The sequence below is a fragment of the Symphodus melops genome (genome assembly GCF_947650265.1).
Source record: "Symphodus melops genome assembly, chromosome: 16".
Classification (NCBI taxonomy): domain Eukaryota; kingdom Metazoa; phylum Chordata; class Actinopteri; order Labriformes; family Labridae; genus Symphodus; species Symphodus melops.
The window spans coordinates 9,246,948-9,266,539 of NC_136706.1; the positions used below are offsets into that span (position 1 = coordinate 9,246,948).

The 19,592-nt window shown below is 41.1% G+C and overlaps 1 protein-coding gene across 1 annotated transcript in view; it reads right to left on the reverse strand.

Annotated features, from left to right (window-relative positions):
* LOC306836957 (nipped-B-like protein B) overlaps window positions 1-19,592 on the reverse strand; it is a 21,280-nt gene continuing 1,688 nt past the window's right edge. Inside the window, exons 2-47 of the mRNA XM_079364362.1 lie at window positions 19,401-19,549; window positions 18,538-18,703; window positions 18,173-18,273; window positions 17,223-17,331; window positions 16,985-17,130; window positions 16,333-16,463; window positions 16,157-16,247; window positions 15,532-16,029; window positions 14,079-15,428; window positions 13,791-13,904; window positions 13,515-13,685; window positions 12,211-12,279; window positions 12,027-12,116; window positions 11,830-11,930; window positions 11,635-11,721; window positions 11,297-11,528; window positions 10,553-10,704; window positions 10,379-10,459; window positions 10,177-10,277; window positions 9,958-10,084; window positions 9,779-9,861; window positions 9,034-9,166; window positions 8,777-8,920; window positions 8,597-8,683; window positions 8,233-8,447; window positions 8,030-8,132; window positions 7,841-7,939; window positions 7,085-7,231; window positions 6,437-6,571; window positions 6,260-6,358; window positions 6,107-6,160; window positions 5,893-6,001; window positions 5,680-5,816; window positions 5,299-5,439; window positions 5,075-5,168; window positions 4,740-4,894; window positions 4,548-4,638; window positions 4,233-4,406; window positions 3,947-4,137; window positions 3,740-3,847; window positions 2,788-2,988; window positions 2,533-2,679; window positions 2,016-2,422; window positions 1,751-1,925; window positions 1,357-1,545; window positions 1-997 (exon numbers count right to left, since the gene is read on the reverse strand). Coding sequence (XP_079220488.1) covers window positions 638-997; window positions 1,357-1,545; window positions 1,751-1,925; window positions 2,016-2,422; window positions 2,533-2,679; window positions 2,788-2,988; window positions 3,740-3,847; window positions 3,947-4,137; window positions 4,233-4,406; window positions 4,548-4,638; window positions 4,740-4,894; window positions 5,075-5,168; window positions 5,299-5,439; window positions 5,680-5,816; window positions 5,893-6,001; window positions 6,107-6,160; window positions 6,260-6,358; window positions 6,437-6,571; window positions 7,085-7,231; window positions 7,841-7,939; window positions 8,030-8,132; window positions 8,233-8,447; window positions 8,597-8,683; window positions 8,777-8,920; window positions 9,034-9,166; window positions 9,779-9,861; window positions 9,958-10,084; window positions 10,177-10,277; window positions 10,379-10,459; window positions 10,553-10,704; window positions 11,297-11,528; window positions 11,635-11,721; window positions 11,830-11,930; window positions 12,027-12,116; window positions 12,211-12,279; window positions 13,515-13,685; window positions 13,791-13,904; window positions 14,079-15,428; window positions 15,532-16,029; window positions 16,157-16,247; window positions 16,333-16,463; window positions 16,985-17,130; window positions 17,223-17,331; window positions 18,173-18,273; window positions 18,538-18,703; window positions 19,401-19,464 — 7,959 coding nt within the window. The 5' untranslated portion in view covers window positions 19,465-19,549 and the 3' untranslated portion in view covers window positions 1-637. The remainder of the gene's footprint in view (window positions 998-1,356; window positions 1,546-1,750; window positions 1,926-2,015; window positions 2,423-2,532; window positions 2,680-2,787; window positions 2,989-3,739; window positions 3,848-3,946; window positions 4,138-4,232; window positions 4,407-4,547; window positions 4,639-4,739; window positions 4,895-5,074; window positions 5,169-5,298; window positions 5,440-5,679; window positions 5,817-5,892; window positions 6,002-6,106; window positions 6,161-6,259; window positions 6,359-6,436; window positions 6,572-7,084; window positions 7,232-7,840; window positions 7,940-8,029; window positions 8,133-8,232; window positions 8,448-8,596; window positions 8,684-8,776; window positions 8,921-9,033; window positions 9,167-9,778; window positions 9,862-9,957; window positions 10,085-10,176; window positions 10,278-10,378; window positions 10,460-10,552; window positions 10,705-11,296; window positions 11,529-11,634; window positions 11,722-11,829; window positions 11,931-12,026; window positions 12,117-12,210; window positions 12,280-13,514; window positions 13,686-13,790; window positions 13,905-14,078; window positions 15,429-15,531; window positions 16,030-16,156; window positions 16,248-16,332; window positions 16,464-16,984; window positions 17,131-17,222; window positions 17,332-18,172; window positions 18,274-18,537; window positions 18,704-19,400; window positions 19,550-19,592) is intronic.

Here is a 19,592-nt window from a genome sequence, read left to right on the forward strand (position 1 = left end):
TAACAAAGACATAGGAAAATTTATTGCAGTATTTGTTGAAACAGAAGAGCGGTGAATCACTTTTTTTCTTGTTCTGTGTTCTATAACATCAAAATCTATATTAAAAACAACTTCCCCTGCATATAGGCACAGATACTGCACTGCTCTTAACATAAATAAATTATATCAAAGATACTCCGTTACACAGTGTTGGTGAACAACAAAATGTATTGAACAAGAAAAGGAAAGAAGATTAATAGTTGTTGGAGCTCAGGTCAAGTGAATACAACCAGCTGGTGCTAGTTTAAACTCCGAAAACACTTTATTAAGAACATCATACACTAATTTCCAACATTCAGTTTACTTTTTACAGAATTATGTTCAGATATAAACATGTGTGTAGTTAAACTATGATACAGTGGGAGTAAAAATCAAACAACAAAGTTGCTGCACAACAGCGAAGGAATTCCCACACAATGTCCCCCCCCCAAAACATTTCCTTCTTTTTTTCTTGTGTTAAAGTTAAACGTGTCTGTAATCAAACAAACCAGTGTTCACAATACTTCTCAAATCTAAACAGGCTTCATTTTCTCTCTCTGTAACATATCAAATCGCCATAGATTTGGGCTGGGGTTTCCGTCTGAGATACTTCAGTCGTTTAACTCTTGTTCCCCTCTTTAGCAGCATAAAGAGCCCGTAACGTCTGTGCCACTTTGTTCGTCAGCTTGTTTCCACTCGTCAAGGAGATTTTCTTGTAAATAATGTCCGACTCCTTGATAGTGTCAACCCAAGGCACCTTTTTGCGACCGTCCCGTTTCTTTGCCACAGCCCAGGGCCCAGAGTAAGTTCCAGTCATCCAGTGTATACTGTAGCCATTTTTGGTCTTCTGGATGACCCTGGCAATCTGTGGTCGGTCTTTATATTTAGGACGGCAGATGGCAATGACGTCCATGGCCTCCACTTTCTCGTTCATGTGACCTGAATCTTCGGCAGAATCCCCAGCCTTTTTTGGTTTTCGCTGCAGAAAGAAGAAGCAGAGCGCCTCCGTCATGAACACAGGAATCATCCAAACTATGATACAAATGATTGCAAATGTTGTGTACCCAATTGATGGAAGCATATTATACACTACATATATTCTAAATGTTTTTCAACAACCCTTGGCAAGTAGGAAGTGTGTCTTCATGAACCCATAATGTTAAAAAAATCATTCAACATTTATTTGTGATGCATTACAAACATTTTCATTTGATTACTATTGGGATATCTAAAAGAAACCTCAATAATACAAAGTGTAACCAGTTCTTTTTTTCTTTTCTTAGGTTAACACTGAAACCTTTAGGGATTGCAACTGCAGAAATAGTTTTAGATTCTTACCGCATGGGGCTCTTCGTCCTCACTCTCCTCCTCATCAGTCTCCACTGGAGCCGTGTGATTATTGTGGTTGTGGTTCAAGGACTTGGGGCCCTTCAGCAGTGAAGTAATGGCTTTGTTTCTGGCATTGGCACTTGCTTCACCCTGCTCGTCTTCTTCTTCACGGTCCAAGTGCTCCATCAGAACCTTGAACTAAGTGATAATAACAGGAGGTGCTTCAGTTAAAGAGTTCTTTTTTTATGTGAATATTCCCAGCCAATATTGAGATATTTCTCTGCAAAGTAACAAAACATTTTATTTAGAAAATGGCTTTTAGACTGTGTACAATGTCTTTATTTTAATTTCAGGGACAGAAATAACACATGAATGAAGTAAAGCAGAAGCCCTGAGTGCTTACGTCCAAATACTGTTTGACAATATTCCTCTTGGTATCGCGACTGAGATCCATGTTAGATAAATCGCTCTTCAGGTACTCCAGTGTCTGACGTGGATTGAAGTGCACCTTAGACTTCCTGTTCACTGCTTTGTCATACACTTTAGCAGACTCGGTCGGTGAGTATTTCTGGATTTTGCTGTGAACAAACAAGATAAAGATCAGTTCCATGCAAACTACTGCACGACTAACGAAAGGTGTCAAAACTCTCGTACTCGTCTTGGCCTACCTGTCTGAGAAGCCGTACAGATTCTTCAGATGCTGTTTGAGCATCAGCAGCAGCAGAATTCCCTGCGAAGCACTGGCAAAGTCCAGCAGTGGGACCGGGTTTTCAGGTAGACGGAGCATCACTGCTTCCTCGTCATCCAGGTCAGAGTCCGAATCTGCAGCCCCAGATTTCTTTTTCTTTTCCATCACCTCATCCTCCTCACTGCTGCTACTACTGCTGCTACTGCTACTGCTGCTGCTGCTGCTGGAGCTGGAGCTGCTACTGCTCTCTTCGTCCTCCTCCTCATCAGAGCTGTGTTTCCTCCTATGAGACTGTTTCTTCTTCTTCTTCTTCTTCTTCTTCTTGTTTTTTATCTTCTTCTTTGTCTTCATTTTCTTTTCCTGCTGCACAGGTCCTTTCCTTAAAGACTAAACGGATAAAATAAATAAACGTAAGCACGGACCAGATATACAATGGATGTAAAACCCAATCTCATGATACAGAAGAACCTAAGTTATACACTAACAAAGCTTCTCACCTCCTTGAAAGACTGCAGCAGGTTGCTACCAGAGACGGACAGAGTAATATCTACATGGTGCATGATGAAAAGAGGCTCCTCCTGGGTCTGGAACGGGAAGCAGGCCAGGTTGTCTGCTATGAACAGCAGCATGTTTACATCTGTTTTCTGCAAAGAGAAAATAGAGCCTCATTACTTACAGGAACCATTTATAAGCAGTGATTTAGATGTTTAAACATAAACAATGAGAAGTTATCAGGGGAGAGTTGCACTTACAGAGCTGTCGTCAAACAAGTTGAGCAGGGAGATGAGGAATGCCCGTCTGTGTTGTCGGTTCCCACGGACCATAGAGTAGAGATGAGAGCAAAGTGCAGAGTCTGAGTCTTCGGGGCGAAAACCTCGAACAACTTTGCCTTTGGATCCATTTATGGCCTGTTGCACCTGGTAGGACATCTTCAGTCCAGCTACAGCCTTCATCTGTGAACACACAGAGACAAACAACTCAGCTAGTACACAGAACACTGACAACACTCCTTCTGATTGCCAGGTGACCGAAGCGATTCAGTCCTGCTTTGCTCAAATAAGACAACTGACTAAAATCTCCTGCTGATTTCGAAAAAGTCACCTGTGCATCAATCGCTTCTTACTACTCACTCAGTCATTTCAAAAACCTGATTATGTGACAAATTATTTTGTCAAGTTGTTTTTAATTCTTTTTGTTCACTTGTTATAATACAGCACTTTTTAATACATGAATCAAAGCTATTTTCATAAGAGACTGTGCTGAGTAAATATTACGGTCTTTCACTATTTAGGACTGGATCTGTTGACATGACAACACAGTCAGTTGTTAAGCCCTGACTAAGGCTTTTTCCTATGATAATTGCTAAACTGTTTTTCATGAGAAATCCTTAAACATCTGTTGTTCTGTTATTTAGGTATTCTATAGGTCAAAGTCTTGTTACATTGTCCTGGTCAGTACATTTTGAAGCAAGTCATGTGACTGTACAGCAGGGCACGTCAAGTTAAACCTCAGCTTAACTTGTAAATTGTCTTGTTTGTTTTTACAGTTCTCAAAGTGTTCCAATAGTCTTCACTGAAGAATACATGTAAACAAGGACATCATTTATGTAATAATAGTAAAGAACTGTTTTCTGTGTGTGTGTGTGTGTGTGTGTGTGTGTTCCTTCCATGGAGCTTTCAGTGTTGGGTTTAGTGAAACACTCACGTGAATGAAGCCTGAATACTTCTTGTCAATCTCCACCAGTTGCTGATCGGCCTTATTCTTCATGGTTGGTTCGGGATCTGTCCCCATGGCAATCAAGTAGGGCACACACTAAACAGAAATAAACAATTGTTGAATCACAAGAGAATAATGCTGGTAAGAGGTGCTGTAATTTTGAGACTTAATAAGTACGTGAGACTGTTAACACACCTGAACTGGGTGGATGAGACCTTGGCTGAGAGTCAGAGTAATCACACTTAATGCAAAGTGTCGCACAGTGGACTGTGAGTGAAAGAAAGACTCCAACACCTGCTTCAGGTAAATCTGCATTATGGAGCTGCTCATTCCTGATGCAACATCCCCCAATTCTTTGAGATCCTCCTGCTTCGCTTGCTTCTTCCCTGTTAAAACAAAACAAAGAAGACATCAGCTCAATCCTGGTCAATGGTGATAACTGACAAACAGGTGTATTCGCATGTATCTCAGATGAACTTACATTCACGATCAGCCTCCTGCATTCGAGAGTCCTCCTCTTGCAAGTACGTCTGCAGGTTTTTTAACACCTGGATCTTCAGATTGACTGAACTGTTCTCATCTGACAAGTTGCCATTATAGAGAACCTTCACATCCTGCACAAACATGAGCTCTGGGTGCATGATGAACTGGAAGCCTTGAGATAATGGAAAAGATTTAAATGAAATAAGTTGCTGCTGAGGAAACGTGTGTCAAAGACAGGACAATGTGAAGAATAAGTGAGCGTCACCCTTTAAATAATAGTTTAAACACAGCTTTTACAAGGGGTGCACTGTACCTAGACCTATGATGGCCTTGATCTGGACCTCCTCATCTTCATGAGTGGTGAAGTACAACAGAAGCTCCAAAACCTTGTCCTTGATGACAATCTAAAAAAAACCAAAACACATGAGGAGACAGCATGTCAAAGCAGGTTTGGAAAGTTGGTCCGCACAGTCACAGCTAGCTTGAGCAGATAGTTGGTGTTTACCTTGTTGGCCCCCTTAAACTCCTCCTGGTCAAAATCAAAGTGTCGACAGAGAGCCCCCACAGTGAACAGTGAGCGCAGGAGAGTGGGTTTGTTAGTAGCCAGAGTGGAGCTGTTGGGGTCCTCTTGGTGCTGTGTTTTCAGTTTTGCCAGAGCTCCTAAAGAAAGGGACGTGAGAAGAAGAAGAAATGAGTGTATGCTTAACATGTGGCCTTACATTTAAAGGAGAACGAACAGGCTGTCCATTACAAGCATGCTAAAACAAATGTACCAAGTGTTGCACTTTATGGTTTATTAGGATAATTGGGAAAATCTATGTTACAGTGGAGAAGACTTACCGTAGTACCGGTTGAAACAAGCCCAGACAAACTTGTAGTTGTGTGTGACCTTATTCACAACTGCACCGAGACAGCTAACACAGTGTTGGACAACCTGACGACAGGACACACAAGATAACACGATTACATCAAATATGCATCTTTAGTCCTGTAGTTACACATCTGTTTGAGTTTATATTATTTTTAGATCCATATGTACAGCTGTGGGCTTTATATGACCCTACCGTCATGCCGTATTTGATGATGAGCTTCATCAGGTCTTCTTCTATGGTGGTAAGGAAAGTCTCGCTTGGGTGGTCCATCAGAGGCACAACAAGCTCCAGAATCTTTGCCACGTTACATATCACCATGAAGTCATTCTGAGTCTGAAATGTTGACAAAAAAAATAAAATAGCAATCCCTCAATGACTGTAACCTTTATCTCGGCTCCAAGATGTGATAATCTCTGTGCTGAACATGTGTTTTCATTTAGCTGCCACTAGATGGCCCTACAACACAACTTTCTGTTTTGTGTAGCTCATTGTATATCCTGTAGGCACTAGCCTCAAATACTGGTTTTCTTATCATCTGAAGCAGGCTTGTACTGATCGGAATGCTGGACCTACATTGCACTTGGTGGTCAGGTAGGGCTGCATAGTCATGGCATGTTTGACCATTAACTGTGCTCTGATCTTGCTGAACAAGAAGAGCGTGGTGATGCATGACACCAGACGACCTGAGTTCACCCCTTTGTCTTCGCAGTCTGAAATACAAAAAAAAAAAGAAGTTACATCTGTCACAGCACACAGTTAAACATGATACAGTCTTTCTTGAATTACCTGCAAGCGACTCCTCGTGTTTCAGTATGTGTTCCACTAAATTGTCCACCAGCTGAACACAGGCCTTCTTAGCAGGTTTGTATGAAGCTTGCTCCTCTGATTTCAGCAGCTGAAAAGTACACAAACATGCAGAAGTCAGATTAGAAGCTTGTTCCTACAGCAGCTTTTGTAAAGATAGGAGCTGCTCCTGAGATATTTACAAACGACAACTCACATTTGTGAGAAGCTGCTCAAACCAGTCGTAACCTGAATCCTTACATGCTGACACCTGGAATAAAATGCAGAATAGCATGGGTCAGATTATGAACACATTTCATTTTATAATATTTTCGGTAACATACAGTATATTGCTGAAAATGTTACTTACCACGTCTGTGATGTTTAGGATTTTTCGGGTCATGGCATCTTTGTCGTGACTCGGTGTAGGGGTGAACCAGAGTTTTTGGAATGTTTCATTCACTAGTTTCTGCAAATAGAAATGTAGTTATGGATCCAAAGTGTGCACACAACTACAAATGCCATTCATGAATCAAATCAAACAAACCTTGATCCCCTCTTCATCATTGACCCTTCGGATCATCCTGACACACATCTCGGTGATCTTGTGGAAGTCTGGCTGCTCCAGGCAAATATCCCTTAAGATTTTAATGACCCTCTTTCTTACACTAATACCTGTGTCCTGTTTGAATAAAAAAAAATGACACACAGATGATTTAAATAAAATAAATACATTTTAATCATTATTTAAAAAATCCAAACACTTTCAAGTATCATTCAACATGACATAAGGAAAATAGACTGGCTTAATAAGTAATTTTTTTTTCTTTTCTTTCACTGTCATTTTATCTATTTGTTGTTTTATTTGTCAACAGAATTCAACAAATAATGTTTAAAAAATGCTTCTTAATAGTGAGGGAATTTGGAACACAATTTCAAATTCAAAATTCAAACTGGTTGCAGTTTAAAATGTGGTCTTTAGGTGGCAGTGTGGGGAAATCCTAATTTTACCTCAGCTGACCTTTAGCACTTTAAATGAACTCTTAGGTCAGAGTTTGCCCAAGTTCATGACATAGTTCCACTTGGCCAATTACTTTGTACGAACTCAAGAGAGAAGGACAGTGGATGAGCAAAAATCTATGTAATCCTGAAAATGGGACACTAAAATGTTTAAAAGGGAACCATAAACACTTACCAGTATTCTTTCTATGAGCATGTCATAATACTGCTCGATGAGCTCAGGACGACTCAGCACAAAACGACCAAGGAGCTCCACAGCAGCCTCTCGCACACTGGTGGAGTTGTCCATGAGGCGACAGTGAACCCCACGCTGCATGTCCAACTGGGAAAAAGGAAGGGGATACAAGTTATTGTTGGTTTTGCTGTGATAAACTGTTTTTTTATTTATTTCATATATTTTATTATAAAATTATTATTTTATTAATCCCAGAGGGGGACATTGTGGTTCATACTCTGTTATTTTAGAGACATGCTTCTCACACACACAGGCCTGAATCACACACATGCACAAGCGGGACCTGCGAACATGCATTAATGGAGAGATGTCAGAGTGCGGTGCCTGCCCCCTGAGCTGGTGGGGGTGCGGTGGCTTGCTCAAGGGCACCTCAGCAGTGCTCGAGAAGTGGTCTGGCACCTCTCCAGTAACCAGACAAACTTCCATATTTTTGTTCCGCATCGGGACTTGAACCCGCGACCCACCCGTTCCCAATCCAAGTCCCTACAGACTGAGCTACTGCTGCCCAAATATGTCATAACAACCAACATCATAAAACTGAATCTCTTGTTCAAATTTACATTTTCAAAGACATTTTTCTAAAGTTAAAAAAAAAGAAAAAAAACATTAGTGGGAAAATAGTGTTCGATTTAAAGTTTCATCTTTAAAATCTTTAAAGTGTTCGAGATGTGTAGCAGCCAATACTGGATGACATACCCGTGCCAAAATACTTGGATCGACAGCTACTACTTCAGACAGACACTTCATGGCTTTAGTTCTGACTGCAATGGCACTCTCACCCAGCACTCTCAGAATCTATGCAAGGGAGACAATATGAGTTATAAATAGTGACAGCCAACAAAATATAATGTCTAACTGGCATTTACTGTGAACGAATCTTCTTACCTGTGATAAATAAATATCAAAGCTCTGTGCAAACGGCCTCATGGAGGCCAGGTATCTGACAATCAGACAGGAGTCCTCATAGTCCACCGTGTCCGAGTTTAATCTGGAAGAAAAAAAAAAAAGAAGCTCATTTCATTTCATCAGGATAGGTCAAAAAGTGAAACAGCTTAAAGTACAGCGCTTCACAACAAAGCAGTTCATACTTCAGAGATCTGAACTGGGATGGGTGTGTCTTGATGATCTTGCGCAGGAATTTCTTTCGTGTCTCGGCCTTCTGCATGATCTCTGCAGTCGAGTCCACATCATGGGAGTGATGCCGACCTCTTACATCGTCATCCTCGTTTTGTGACTTCATGGCTTTCTCTGCCTCACTTGTAGTGTCCCGGTACCACTGGGCAATATAAAACCTCCTGGCAAACTAAATGAAACAAAGATATACATATGTGAGGAAAATTGTAGAACATTTAAAGGCAGGCCCTGTCTAATGTTCTGTGTCTAACCATTTAAAAAGTAATAACGTGAACTTTTGTGAATACACAGCTTAGTGTATTCTTATAAAACACTCACCACTAGAGCTGGATCTGTTTCAATGTTCTCATCTAGATAGTCTAGCAAAGCCTTCTGGAGCTGTTGAATCTCATCATCGCCTGGAGTCTGTGAGGAGATCGATACGCAGGAGCATCTCAAAAGCAGTTCAATGCCATGGTTGATGATCATAATTTACAACTTCTTAATTATGTGGTCTACCTCTCTGAGGATGCGGTCAATAGCCTTTTGGTCCATCTTGCTTGTGACAGCATCTTTACGCAGGCGGGAAGCGACGGTGCCGAGGTAGTCAAGCGATGCCACCCTGAGTGCCATCTCTGTCTGCTTGTTACTGAACTGGTGCACCTGGAGCACAGGAAGTGGGGAGAGAGAAAAATCAGCCGCTGTGTCTATAGGACAGATGCTGAGGGATACGTATATTTATTTATTTATTTTTTTGAAGGAATGATGCGACTCACCAACAGGCGGCCCAGCAAACTGAGCAGCAGTTCTGCTGCAGGCCATTCAGGCTTGTTGACTGTAGACAGCAGGTCATGAACAAAGTTTTCAAACAGTGGCCTGTAGTCTTCCTCTCCCTGCTTACTGCCACACCTTACAAACAAGAAAAGAGTCTTTAAAAACACATTTTATCACGAAATATCATGATTTTAAAGCACACAATCTGTTACAGATGTTATAGAAGGTTCCTACAGCGATAGTGTTTAAGAGCAACATGCTTTGTATTTGTTTATCTACAAACAGCTGTTAAATCGCTCTCAGAGACCACCAGACTATATTGATAAAAACAGTTTTTTTAAATCTGACAGAACACCGAGGCTGCTAGTCTATTGATGCCTTTATTTGATTGTGTTTTGCATGAATATTGTGTTGCACTTGGGCAAACAATTTAAGACACAAAGTCACAAAATAACACAAACAACATCATCGATTGAGCCAGAGTGGCCCAGAAACTCTCATATACGGTATATACAGGGTGTCGTGTTGCTGCGGGCTAAATGTATCTATTGAAGTAGTTACAAAACTTGTTGTACCTGTTATTCATCAGGACAACAAAAAGTGTAAAAAAAAAAAAAAAAAAAAAAGGCCCGGGTCACAGTCTACAGATAAAAGCTAACCAATCTATAGATTATGGTTTGACCCAGAAGAGGAACAAGTGAGACCAAGCAAATATGTTGTGTAATGTGAATTGGAACCTAAACTTACTTCTTAAGAAACACTGATAGGAAGTTCTGAGCCGTCCTCATGGCTGTTTCATAAGAGTTTGTGATAAAAATGTCTCTATCCACCTTTGGAAGAAAAAAGAAAATCAAAAATGTAAAACAAGTATCAATCAAAAACACCAAAGAGAAACATGTTTAAATATACAGTAAGTGGTTTGTTACCTTCTTACTATGCTCATCCTCTGAGTCCCTCTCCGGGAAGTTTATCACACACTGGATGAGCTGAAAAACCAGAGCTGTCACCATCTGGATATACAAGGGCTCTCCATCGGAATCATTGCTGTTCAGCCTGTGGAAATAGGAGACGCAAAGTTCCTTAGTTTTACTGAAAATTGCCGAGTGAATGAATGAACTTCTCTTATTCACTCTTGTTTAGGTTACCTGAAGTTCCTGAGGCTGCGTTTACTTGTAGGCAGTCTAGCCAGGGAGGTGAAGATCTCTTCAAGGATGAGCTGCCTGTGCTTCTCGTATCGTGAGAACACCTGTGCAAGAGTTGAATTGGAGAGTCGATGCATGCATGAAATAAAGCACTGAAATACTTCTCCTGGACTAAAATAAAAACTGCATGCCGCAGCAGACTTACAGCTGTTACTAGTGTGATGGCACATAACTGCAGTTCACTGACATTTTCCACAAAAAATGGTGTGATACCCAGAGTGGACACCTAAAAAAACAAAATAGACACAGGGGCAGTGTAGTGAGTTAGAACCAGTCAAAAGTAAGCTGTGTTTAGAAGTTGACGTCAGGCCAGTCTTACCTGGAGAATAGTGGTGTCTGTCAGCAGCTGGATCTCCAGGAGCTCCGCCATGTTGCTGACAATATCACACACTTTGTTGTAGAGCATGACGACCACCTTCTGTTTGTGGGTGGAGGTTTTTGCTCTCTTGGACTTTGAAGTATGCAAGCCACCTAAGAGAGAATAGAATGAAAAATAACCACCATAACATATTTAAACGTAACCGCTATAACTAAACCACCAAGGCTTGCAGGTCAAACAATAGACTGAAAATATTAGTGGACAATCTGTAACGGACGGGAGGGTTCCAGAGGCTCATCGCCTGCAGACGCCATGCTGGAAACGCTGCCTTACCCTAACACGCCCAACTATGAATAACAGTCATCGTTCATAAACTGTATCAGACTGTATACATGCACATTTCTGCTGTTAAAACAGACTATTTGGCTGAGGTGTTTATGTGTCTTCTGGGCTCATGGAGCCAGCCTCAAGCGTAAAGTCGACAAACTGCAGGATTTTGCACTTCCGCATTGGCTTCATTTTTCAAGACCCCAGGTTGCCACTTGGGTCAAACAGGAGTTGGCTTTAGGAATGTATGGTTGATACTAATCTGTTGTCTTCAGAAATCTCTAAAGGTGTCACATTTGCTTTCAGTTTTAGTTGATGTTCGAAGCAGCTTGCTAATAGATGAAATTTAAACACATACAAATATAGTAGCTGTAGATGATCTAGATTTTTTTCTGAAGAAATAAAAAAACAACAAACCTCCATGGGGACCCACTCTGTAGACCGGGTCATACTGCGGGTACAAAGAGTTTTGCAGATGGTACTTGGTGTACTGCAACACCCTCTCGATCACGTCCTCCAAATAGACAGCCTTTGGCATTTTTGGAGATGTCATGATGTTGAGGACAGTAAGGCAGGCATCAGCAGATTTGGTCACCCTCTCCATGATAAGGTCCCGCCATAGACGCTCCTCATCCATTGAATCATTACCCTACAAATGTGGAGAAAAAAAACAAAAAACTCTTATTACAACTAAACCTGCAGAAAAAAAATCATAATCTCTTTGGTAAAAGCATAATATCGGCCTGACCACTTACATGATTCATTAATGTGGAAAGTTTGACACTGTCCTGAATGTTTTTCTCCAGGATATTCAGGATTTTCACCAGTTTCTCAGAGGGGAACTGTGGATGACAGAATGGGCAGTAAGTTTCATAATGATTCTGCTGTGTTCTACAGGTTTGAAACAACCAAATATTATTCATTACCCTGTGCTAACATGTTCTTCTTACCTTGTTAAAGGCGCCCATAGCTTTCATCTTAGCAGAATCGCTGCCTAACTCACTCAGTTGGTGCTTTCCAAGTAAGAGCTCTTCAGGTATCTCATCGTCATCTGTTTAGGAGCATAGGTTGTGTATTTACCTTTGCTAAAAAAAGCAGGCAACAAAAAACGAATAATATCTGAATTTGTGCACCACTCAACGTTTACCTGCATTAGTGAGGTCCACATCTTCAAGGTTCTCAAGAATGTTGTCCACACTGGCAGCGAATCTCTTAAATGTGGAGGAGTCCATTATCTCTGTGAAATGAACGTCAACATAAATGTCAAATGTGATCACATGTCAAATTCATTAAAATCTTTGAAAACTTTTCAAAACGTGGCAAAACAATACCTTCGTGTGTCAGCTTGGAGTCGTAGGACTTTTTGTTTTTCTGTTTCTGTTTCTTCAGTTTTTTGGCAACTGGACAGAGAGACAAACATGATGACATTAGTCAAAGAAAGCAGCAACTTAAAGGCTGAATATGCAACATTTTGCACATAGATCTAGCAAAAATCCAGTAAATCCTATGAACATAACTCTCTGAGTCATGACTGTCTACAAGGAGTGTGACACCCTGGTCGCTGAGTTGTCTGAGTGTGTCATTTCTACATTGTGTTCAAATGGACGAGACGGCCGGCTGCACTTGCCCTTGTGTATGAAAGTTGTTTAAGCGAGGGCGTAAAGAAAAGAAGAATAACATGCTGCACTGACTGCTTATTTAAATGTCACACAAGGGTTTTCTGAATGTGAAGCTACGAGCTAACTAAAGGGAGCTACCATTAGCTTGCTAGCACAGCAATGCAGCTGGAGATGTTCGCGCTGGTGCTCAAGGGCGACATCTACTGGATCAAAAGGTGGCACATTCTTGCTTTAAGCTTAATCACTGAATTTTAATCGAGAGGGAATTGGCGTGACTGATCTCTGGTTCAAATGGCAGACGGTTAAACAACACCAGCAGCAAGAAAAACAATATCAATATAATACAATATAAAAAAAACAGTTTCAGATTACATAATTTAGATATTAAGCAATACTACAGTTCTGTTGGGCAGTGGGCCCATCAGAGAATAAACCTTCATAAAAGCAAATAAGGTGGTGAACAAACACATCTGGAATGACCTATACAAACAACAATGGACATCATGTTCCCAGGAGGAATCAGGTTATTGATTAATTTAGATCTCTAAATATACACTAAATAAATATCCTATCCTATTCTTCTTTCTGCATCTTGTCCCATCTCCCCCATCCCATTTTCAAGCCCAGCACAGTTTAACAGATGGCTGTTCCGTCATGAGCCCGGGTCTGCTGAAGATTTCTGCCTGTTAAAAGGAAGTTTTTTCTTGCCACGCTATGACGGATTAAGCTGGGCTCTTGTAATATAGCCATAAGTAAGGTCCTTTACCTGCTTTTTGTAAACAAAACAATGAGCATGGTCTTGTTACCTGCTCTTTCGTTAATGTTAACAGACAAACAGTAAGGTCCTTTACCTGCTTTTGTAAAGTGTCTCGAGATAACGCCTGTTATGAATTGACGCTATACAAATAAAGATTGATTGATTGATTGATAGATATAAAAGGACTATGAGCACTGTCAGCAAGATGTCTTCTCTGCTATTACGCCTATGTCCACTGGAAAGCTGAGTAAAGCCTCACCATCACTCAGGCTCGGAGGAGGAGAGCCGCCATCCGAATGATCCGAGCTCAATTCACGGTGACGGCCGCCTGACCCCCGCCGAGCATTGTGGGTACGATGATCTCCTGTACCTCTCTTCTCATCGGACTTCCAAGTCTTGTCGTGATGTTTCTTGTGCCTCTTCCTTGCAGCTGTAACAGTAACAGAGACTTTGAATGTAAACAATATGATAGACGTTATAGTGCTGGTATGTGTTTGTGTGTAAACATTTTGATATTTTAGCTTCAAAAACTGACACTCATCGTCAGAGTCTCCTTCACCATCTTCATCGGAGTCCACCTCAGCGTACTTGGATTTCTTGCTGATCATGCTGTGCATTCTTTTGTGTGTCTTCTCGTGTAGCGACATCTCTGCAAGCACAAGAAGTGAGTGGAATTTCAGCAGGGAGTGATGGACAGAACTAATAAGAAACACTTCATTATCTACTTTACATTTGGATAAAGGGCTGATTGGATAATAATTGTTTAGATGCTGGTTCCCCCAACCATTCAGTGTACATGTTCAATAAACAAAGTGTTTCATACCTCTCCCTGATTTGTCAAATGAGTTCTTGGATCTGTGAGCACCCCTGCTTTCCTTAATGATGCTTTTGACCTCGTCGATACTGAGTTTCTTAACCACGACAACAGGCTTCGATGCTTTGCTTAAGTTCTTTAACAGTGACACTCTCTCCAGCCGGACTCGGGGCTCAACAAAGACGTCTTTCGCTTTGCTCGGCTGTTGAGAATCCTTTCCTTCCCGGTTCAATTTAGGAATGACAAAGTTCTTCAGACTTCCTTTCTTTTCACCCAGCAGGTATGAGGGGAACTCACTAGCTTTTGTCTCCACAGACTGCGGCTTGCTTGACGCTTGGCAGCTTACTTGGCCTTCACCACTCTTCGTCTCATCCTTATGGTGGGCATTTTGAAGGCTAGGACCGTCTGTCCTCTGTCGACCGTTGAGGTCATTGGATTTTCTGCTTCCATCTTGCTTTATTCTAGCGCTGTCAGGTTTATTATCCTGGTCAGGGGAGGGTTTTTTGCAATTCTCACTTGAGAATGTCTTGTTTTTTCTTTCCCTGTCTTTATCCCTGTCCCTTTCTTTGTCTCTGCTTTTGTCTCTGTCTCTGTCCCTGTCTTTGTCCCTTTTTCTTTCTCTATCTTTATCTCTGTCTCTATCTCTATCCTTAGTCCTTTCTTTCACTCTATCTCTATCCTTTTCCTTTTCTCTATTCTTATCCATATCTCTATCTGTAACCATTTCTCTATCTCTATCTTTATCTCTTGCTCTGTCTTCCTCCTGTCTGGAGTTACGCTCCACCTCTTTTGGAGTTTTTGGAGTCTTGGTTTGGCTGACACTGGATCTGTGACTGATGTGATTCTTTTCTTCTTTGTGGCCTGAGTCTGAATGCTTCTCATGTCTCTGCCGTGGTGTATCTGGCCGTCTGTCATCTGAGAGTCCTTTGCTGCTGTCAGTTTTGCCGTCGTGTCTGTGTTTGGATTCACGGCGGCCGTCCTGCTTGTGTTTCGGGGTTTCTGGTTGCCCTTCTAAGCCAGTTTTCCTCGGCTTGTCAGAATGCTGTTTGATGATCTCAGGTCTGTTTTCAACAACTGTATCCACCTTTCCATCACTCTTCGACTTTATTCGTTTTAGGTGGTCCTCACACAGCTGCTGGGGTTCCAGGACCACTACAGGCTGTCTTATCAATCTTCCAGCTTGTTGCAGATCGATGCTTACCATCAAAGCAGGCCGACTGGAACCATTACTTGCAGCATTTGTCTTCTTGGGTGTCAGCTTGCTGTCAGTGTTGTCCCCTGTTACAGTTTGCCCGTCAGTTGGCTCGGCTCCAGATTCCAAAGGATATGAGTCTTGCTTCCTTTTCTTAAGTGGTTTATCTGCAAGAAAAAAATATCCCTTAGACCTTCTATGAGCATAAACTGACCCAGTCCGTAAAAATACACATGGTGGCAAAGGTAAAAACAAACAATTTTTTTTTACCTTTATCCTGGACTTCTTTAGACCACCTTTCCCTCTCACTTGCAGACTCGCGTTCTATTCTGTCAATTTCTACAAGTGTGTCAATCTCAGAATCATCAAACACATCTCCGCCGATGACTCCGATCTCCTTGGAATTCTGCTGGACATGAACCTGCTGACAGTTCTCCTGCTCCTCGGCACCTAACTTTTGCGTCAAATCCTGGGCGGTTCTTGACAACTGGCTATTGTTATTCATGGAATCCGTTTCGTGAAAGTTGATATGTGACTGATCCGTGTTCGGACTCTTCACTCGTGTCAGTTTTAGAGTCAACTTCGCTGAGTCTTTTATTGGAGAGCTGACAATGCCATACGAAGCATTATTATCAATCTGCTTGTTTTCTTCTTTAATCTTTTCTTTCTGCTTTCTTTTGCGTTCAGAAGAGGTGAGGAGCAGGTCAGGAGCTGCACCTGGTGGCGTATCAGGTTGGGGTGATTGCATGATGAGGGTACGCCTGGACCCTATTTCAACACAAAGGAAATAAAGGGCAATGTCACACAAAATAATAAGTCTTAGCGAAGAATGAATGCTGCGAATATTCCGAAAGCACAAAATAATAAAAACTGAGTTTTCGCAAAGGCAGCATACTTTTCACAGCCTCCTCACTCCCAGCTGGGGAACACACAGACTGTGGGGATTTAACCGGAAACTTGGAGGCCCTCATGGAGGGGTCATTCTCCTGTAGGTGCAGAAGACATTTATTAGCACTCTGAGAAGTTGTTATCTGTAAGTCTGCTTCAGGATATCTTCCTTCTTGGTATTACCTCATGTCCCAGTCTGTGAGCCATGTTCATGTAGTCTTCATCTGAGCCCAATCCAGCATTATGGTGCGATGAATTACTTGACAGCTGTCCAGAGACCTTGTTGTGATGGATATTTCTCACAACGCTAGCAACTAAAACAGAGAGCAAAAACACAATTAGTCAGTTTACGCATGTTCCGTCTTTTTAATTATCCGACAGATCCTCATAGAAATGTGTCGAAAGGTCAGAGCACTGTTAACAAAGTTCTCGCGAGCAGCTACATTTACATAAAACCATTCAGTCGGTGTCATCACAGAAAGGATTATTGTTTTACTGAGAGGAGAAAAAAAAGTTGGAGGAATTTGAAGATATTTAAATATTTCAAGGTTAGAGTGTAACTGATGTTCAGCAAGGAACAATAAATAGTTCAGTAACGTGTCTGTTAAAATAAAGAATCAACAACAAAAGCGTTCAGTAGAAAGGGCTTTTCTTTTGAAAGTCCAACTTGATTTGATTTAAACCAGCAACTCCCCCAAAACACAGACGTGAAACGCCTAATTCTTCTTCTTTTATTTCTTAATACTCAACATTTACAGATTGCTAGTCCTACTCGAGGTTAAACGGGCAGCTCACTTTAAACAGCACATTTTTCCCGACTTAAAAGTCTACTCACCTTGATGAGTTTGTTGGTGTTGAGAATAGCTGGGTGGGTTGTACTGCATGTAGTCTGCAGGACTCTGAGGGGTATAAGGACTGGGTATCGGGCTGCTCTGTTGTGCAAACCGAGTGCCTGATCCAGACTGTTGGGATGTGAAGCATCTGTGAGAGAGGATGAAGTTGTCTTAACAGATGTGGAAACACTTTTATTTGTTTGTTTGTTCATAATTGACGCAATGCTGGTTCTGACTTACCCAGAGGGACTTTGAGGGACAGTGGTGTGCTGGTAGTTAGATCCTGGACTCCCATGTACCTGGGTCTGAGACACCTTATATTGTTGTATCAATGGCTGCTGCAGTACACCTAAGATAAAAGGACAAAATCAATCTATTGCTCAGGTTATAATATACAGCGACATCACCAGATATATCGGCAAAGCATACACCTGACACTTCAGATATAAAGACACAGGGTTTAAGATATCACCGTCACTGGACACACTTGTTGACCAAAAAAAAGAGCTACCAGTAATAAAAACAACTACCTTAAATGACGATGGCCAGTACAGACTACTTTCAACAGAGTACCAGTATATGAAACATGGAAGTACACTCGGTGACATCACCATTTGTTTCTGATGAAGCACTTTCAAGCCCAACAATGGTGGTCGCCATGTTGGAAATGCTATTATCACATAACAGTATAGAAACAGGCCGATGTACAGGCCCTCAGCTTCTCTTGACAAACGGCTTCAATGTGTCCACCTGCCAGTCAAGTCAGCTACGTTCTTCATTATGCAAATGTTCAAGGCTCAAGAAATTCAAAGGTTTGGGCCAATCCACTGTTTTTGAAGCTACCCTTTAAACAGACTCGGTTTTTTTTTCAACACAGTACGTTACAGCCTGCTCCATTCACAGATAAGAAGAGCCAAAATAATCACCAGGCAAGAGAGTAAAAAACCTAAATGTTTATCTCATGGCTCCCCTTCAGATAAGGTCAGCTCATTTCCAATGAGAAGTACTTGGGAAAACTAATGTAGTGAAAACTGGGCACTAAAAGTAAATATAACAGAAAAAGTGCTCAGCTAAATGGTACGTTACAGAAGAGACAAAGAGTTCAATCGGTGAGGTCTAGCAGAAGTTTAAACGTCACATTCTTCTTGTCTTGCCCTTACTACACCAAACATGGCAGTGTGTTTGCATACTTTTATCCCTGAAGATTTTGGGGTTCCTTGACAGCAATGTTTGTAGAAGCATTGGCATTTCACCCTCAGGTTCATCATTTCCCAAGTTGTCCTTCAACTCTCTGAAAGGCAAACAAAAAAATAGTCCAGTCAACTTGGAGACTATGTTTGACCTAAATGCAGCTTTGAGGACAAATCATGTAACACATCGTAATGCATTTCCACATATATTACTGACAATTTACCATCTTCTACATGATCTATTTCCCAATCAAATCTTAGCGTTAGAACAAGCCTACTATGTTGGCCACTGACAAGTTTTCTGTCCTTGAATTGTAGTTCTTCAAAGAACTCTCAGTTAGGTGCGACTGCTAAGTTGTACTTACATGTGTTCAGTGGAGACCTGGTTGAGGCTTTGTGCCAGCTGAGTCACTAGATTCTCGTCCCGACACACCAGGAGGCTGCTGACCTCATCGGAGATCCTTCCATTGTAGAGCAGGCTCTTAGCAGTGGTGGCAGGGAGAGGAGAAGGCAAGGGCAGCTGGTTCAACACTGAAGGATGTTTGAAAGACAAGACATGTTGGGTGCAGAATGAAAAGAAGTGGGGCCAATTTCTTTTTTTGAACAAACTGTTCTAGAAAAAAAAGGTTAGTAGCTGGATATATATGTAAGAATTTATCATTTGAATAAAGAAACTGGTGTCCTACTTGGTGTAAATGCTAATTCTCAATAACACTATGTTTTTTAAACACATTTTCTTTCAACTGAAGTATATTTTCATTTTATTCCAGGTCAAATTGAATAAATGTCTCAAAAATTAAGATACATGTATTTAATACAACATCATTTAACTACACTAATAATAATAATGATAATAATAATAATGACAATAATAATAATAGATTTCAAAAGGGAACAGAAATCATGTTAAACTACTACCAAAAACACATGATTTATCTTTGTTTATCTTTCTGTCAAAAGGCCTTAAATATGTCAGTATCTGAGTGATGACAGATCCACAAAGTTACCACTTCGTTGGGTACAATATTGTGTGGATATTAAGAGTAGCCTATGGTAAATATAAAGTTTACACTGTATTTGGTGAATCTGAGCCTACAAATGCCAGTCTTATGCCACTTCAGCAAGGATTGGCCTGAAATTGCCAAAGTGAGGCAAATAACACAAACCTGAACTTTCTTGATTTAAATGTTAGTGTTTAGACTATGAAGAGACATGCTGTTTCACTTACAATCTGTCAGGCTAGCAATTCCAGCAAGAGTAGTGATGGGAACATGAGGCATATCACCATTCATGCTGAAGATGAGGTGAAGAGGTCGTGTCAATGCACAAGCTGCTCAATATCACCAATCTCTTCCTATTCCTCACATCTCCGACATGCTGCAGAGACACAAAACAATAAGTGGCAACATACACTCTTAAA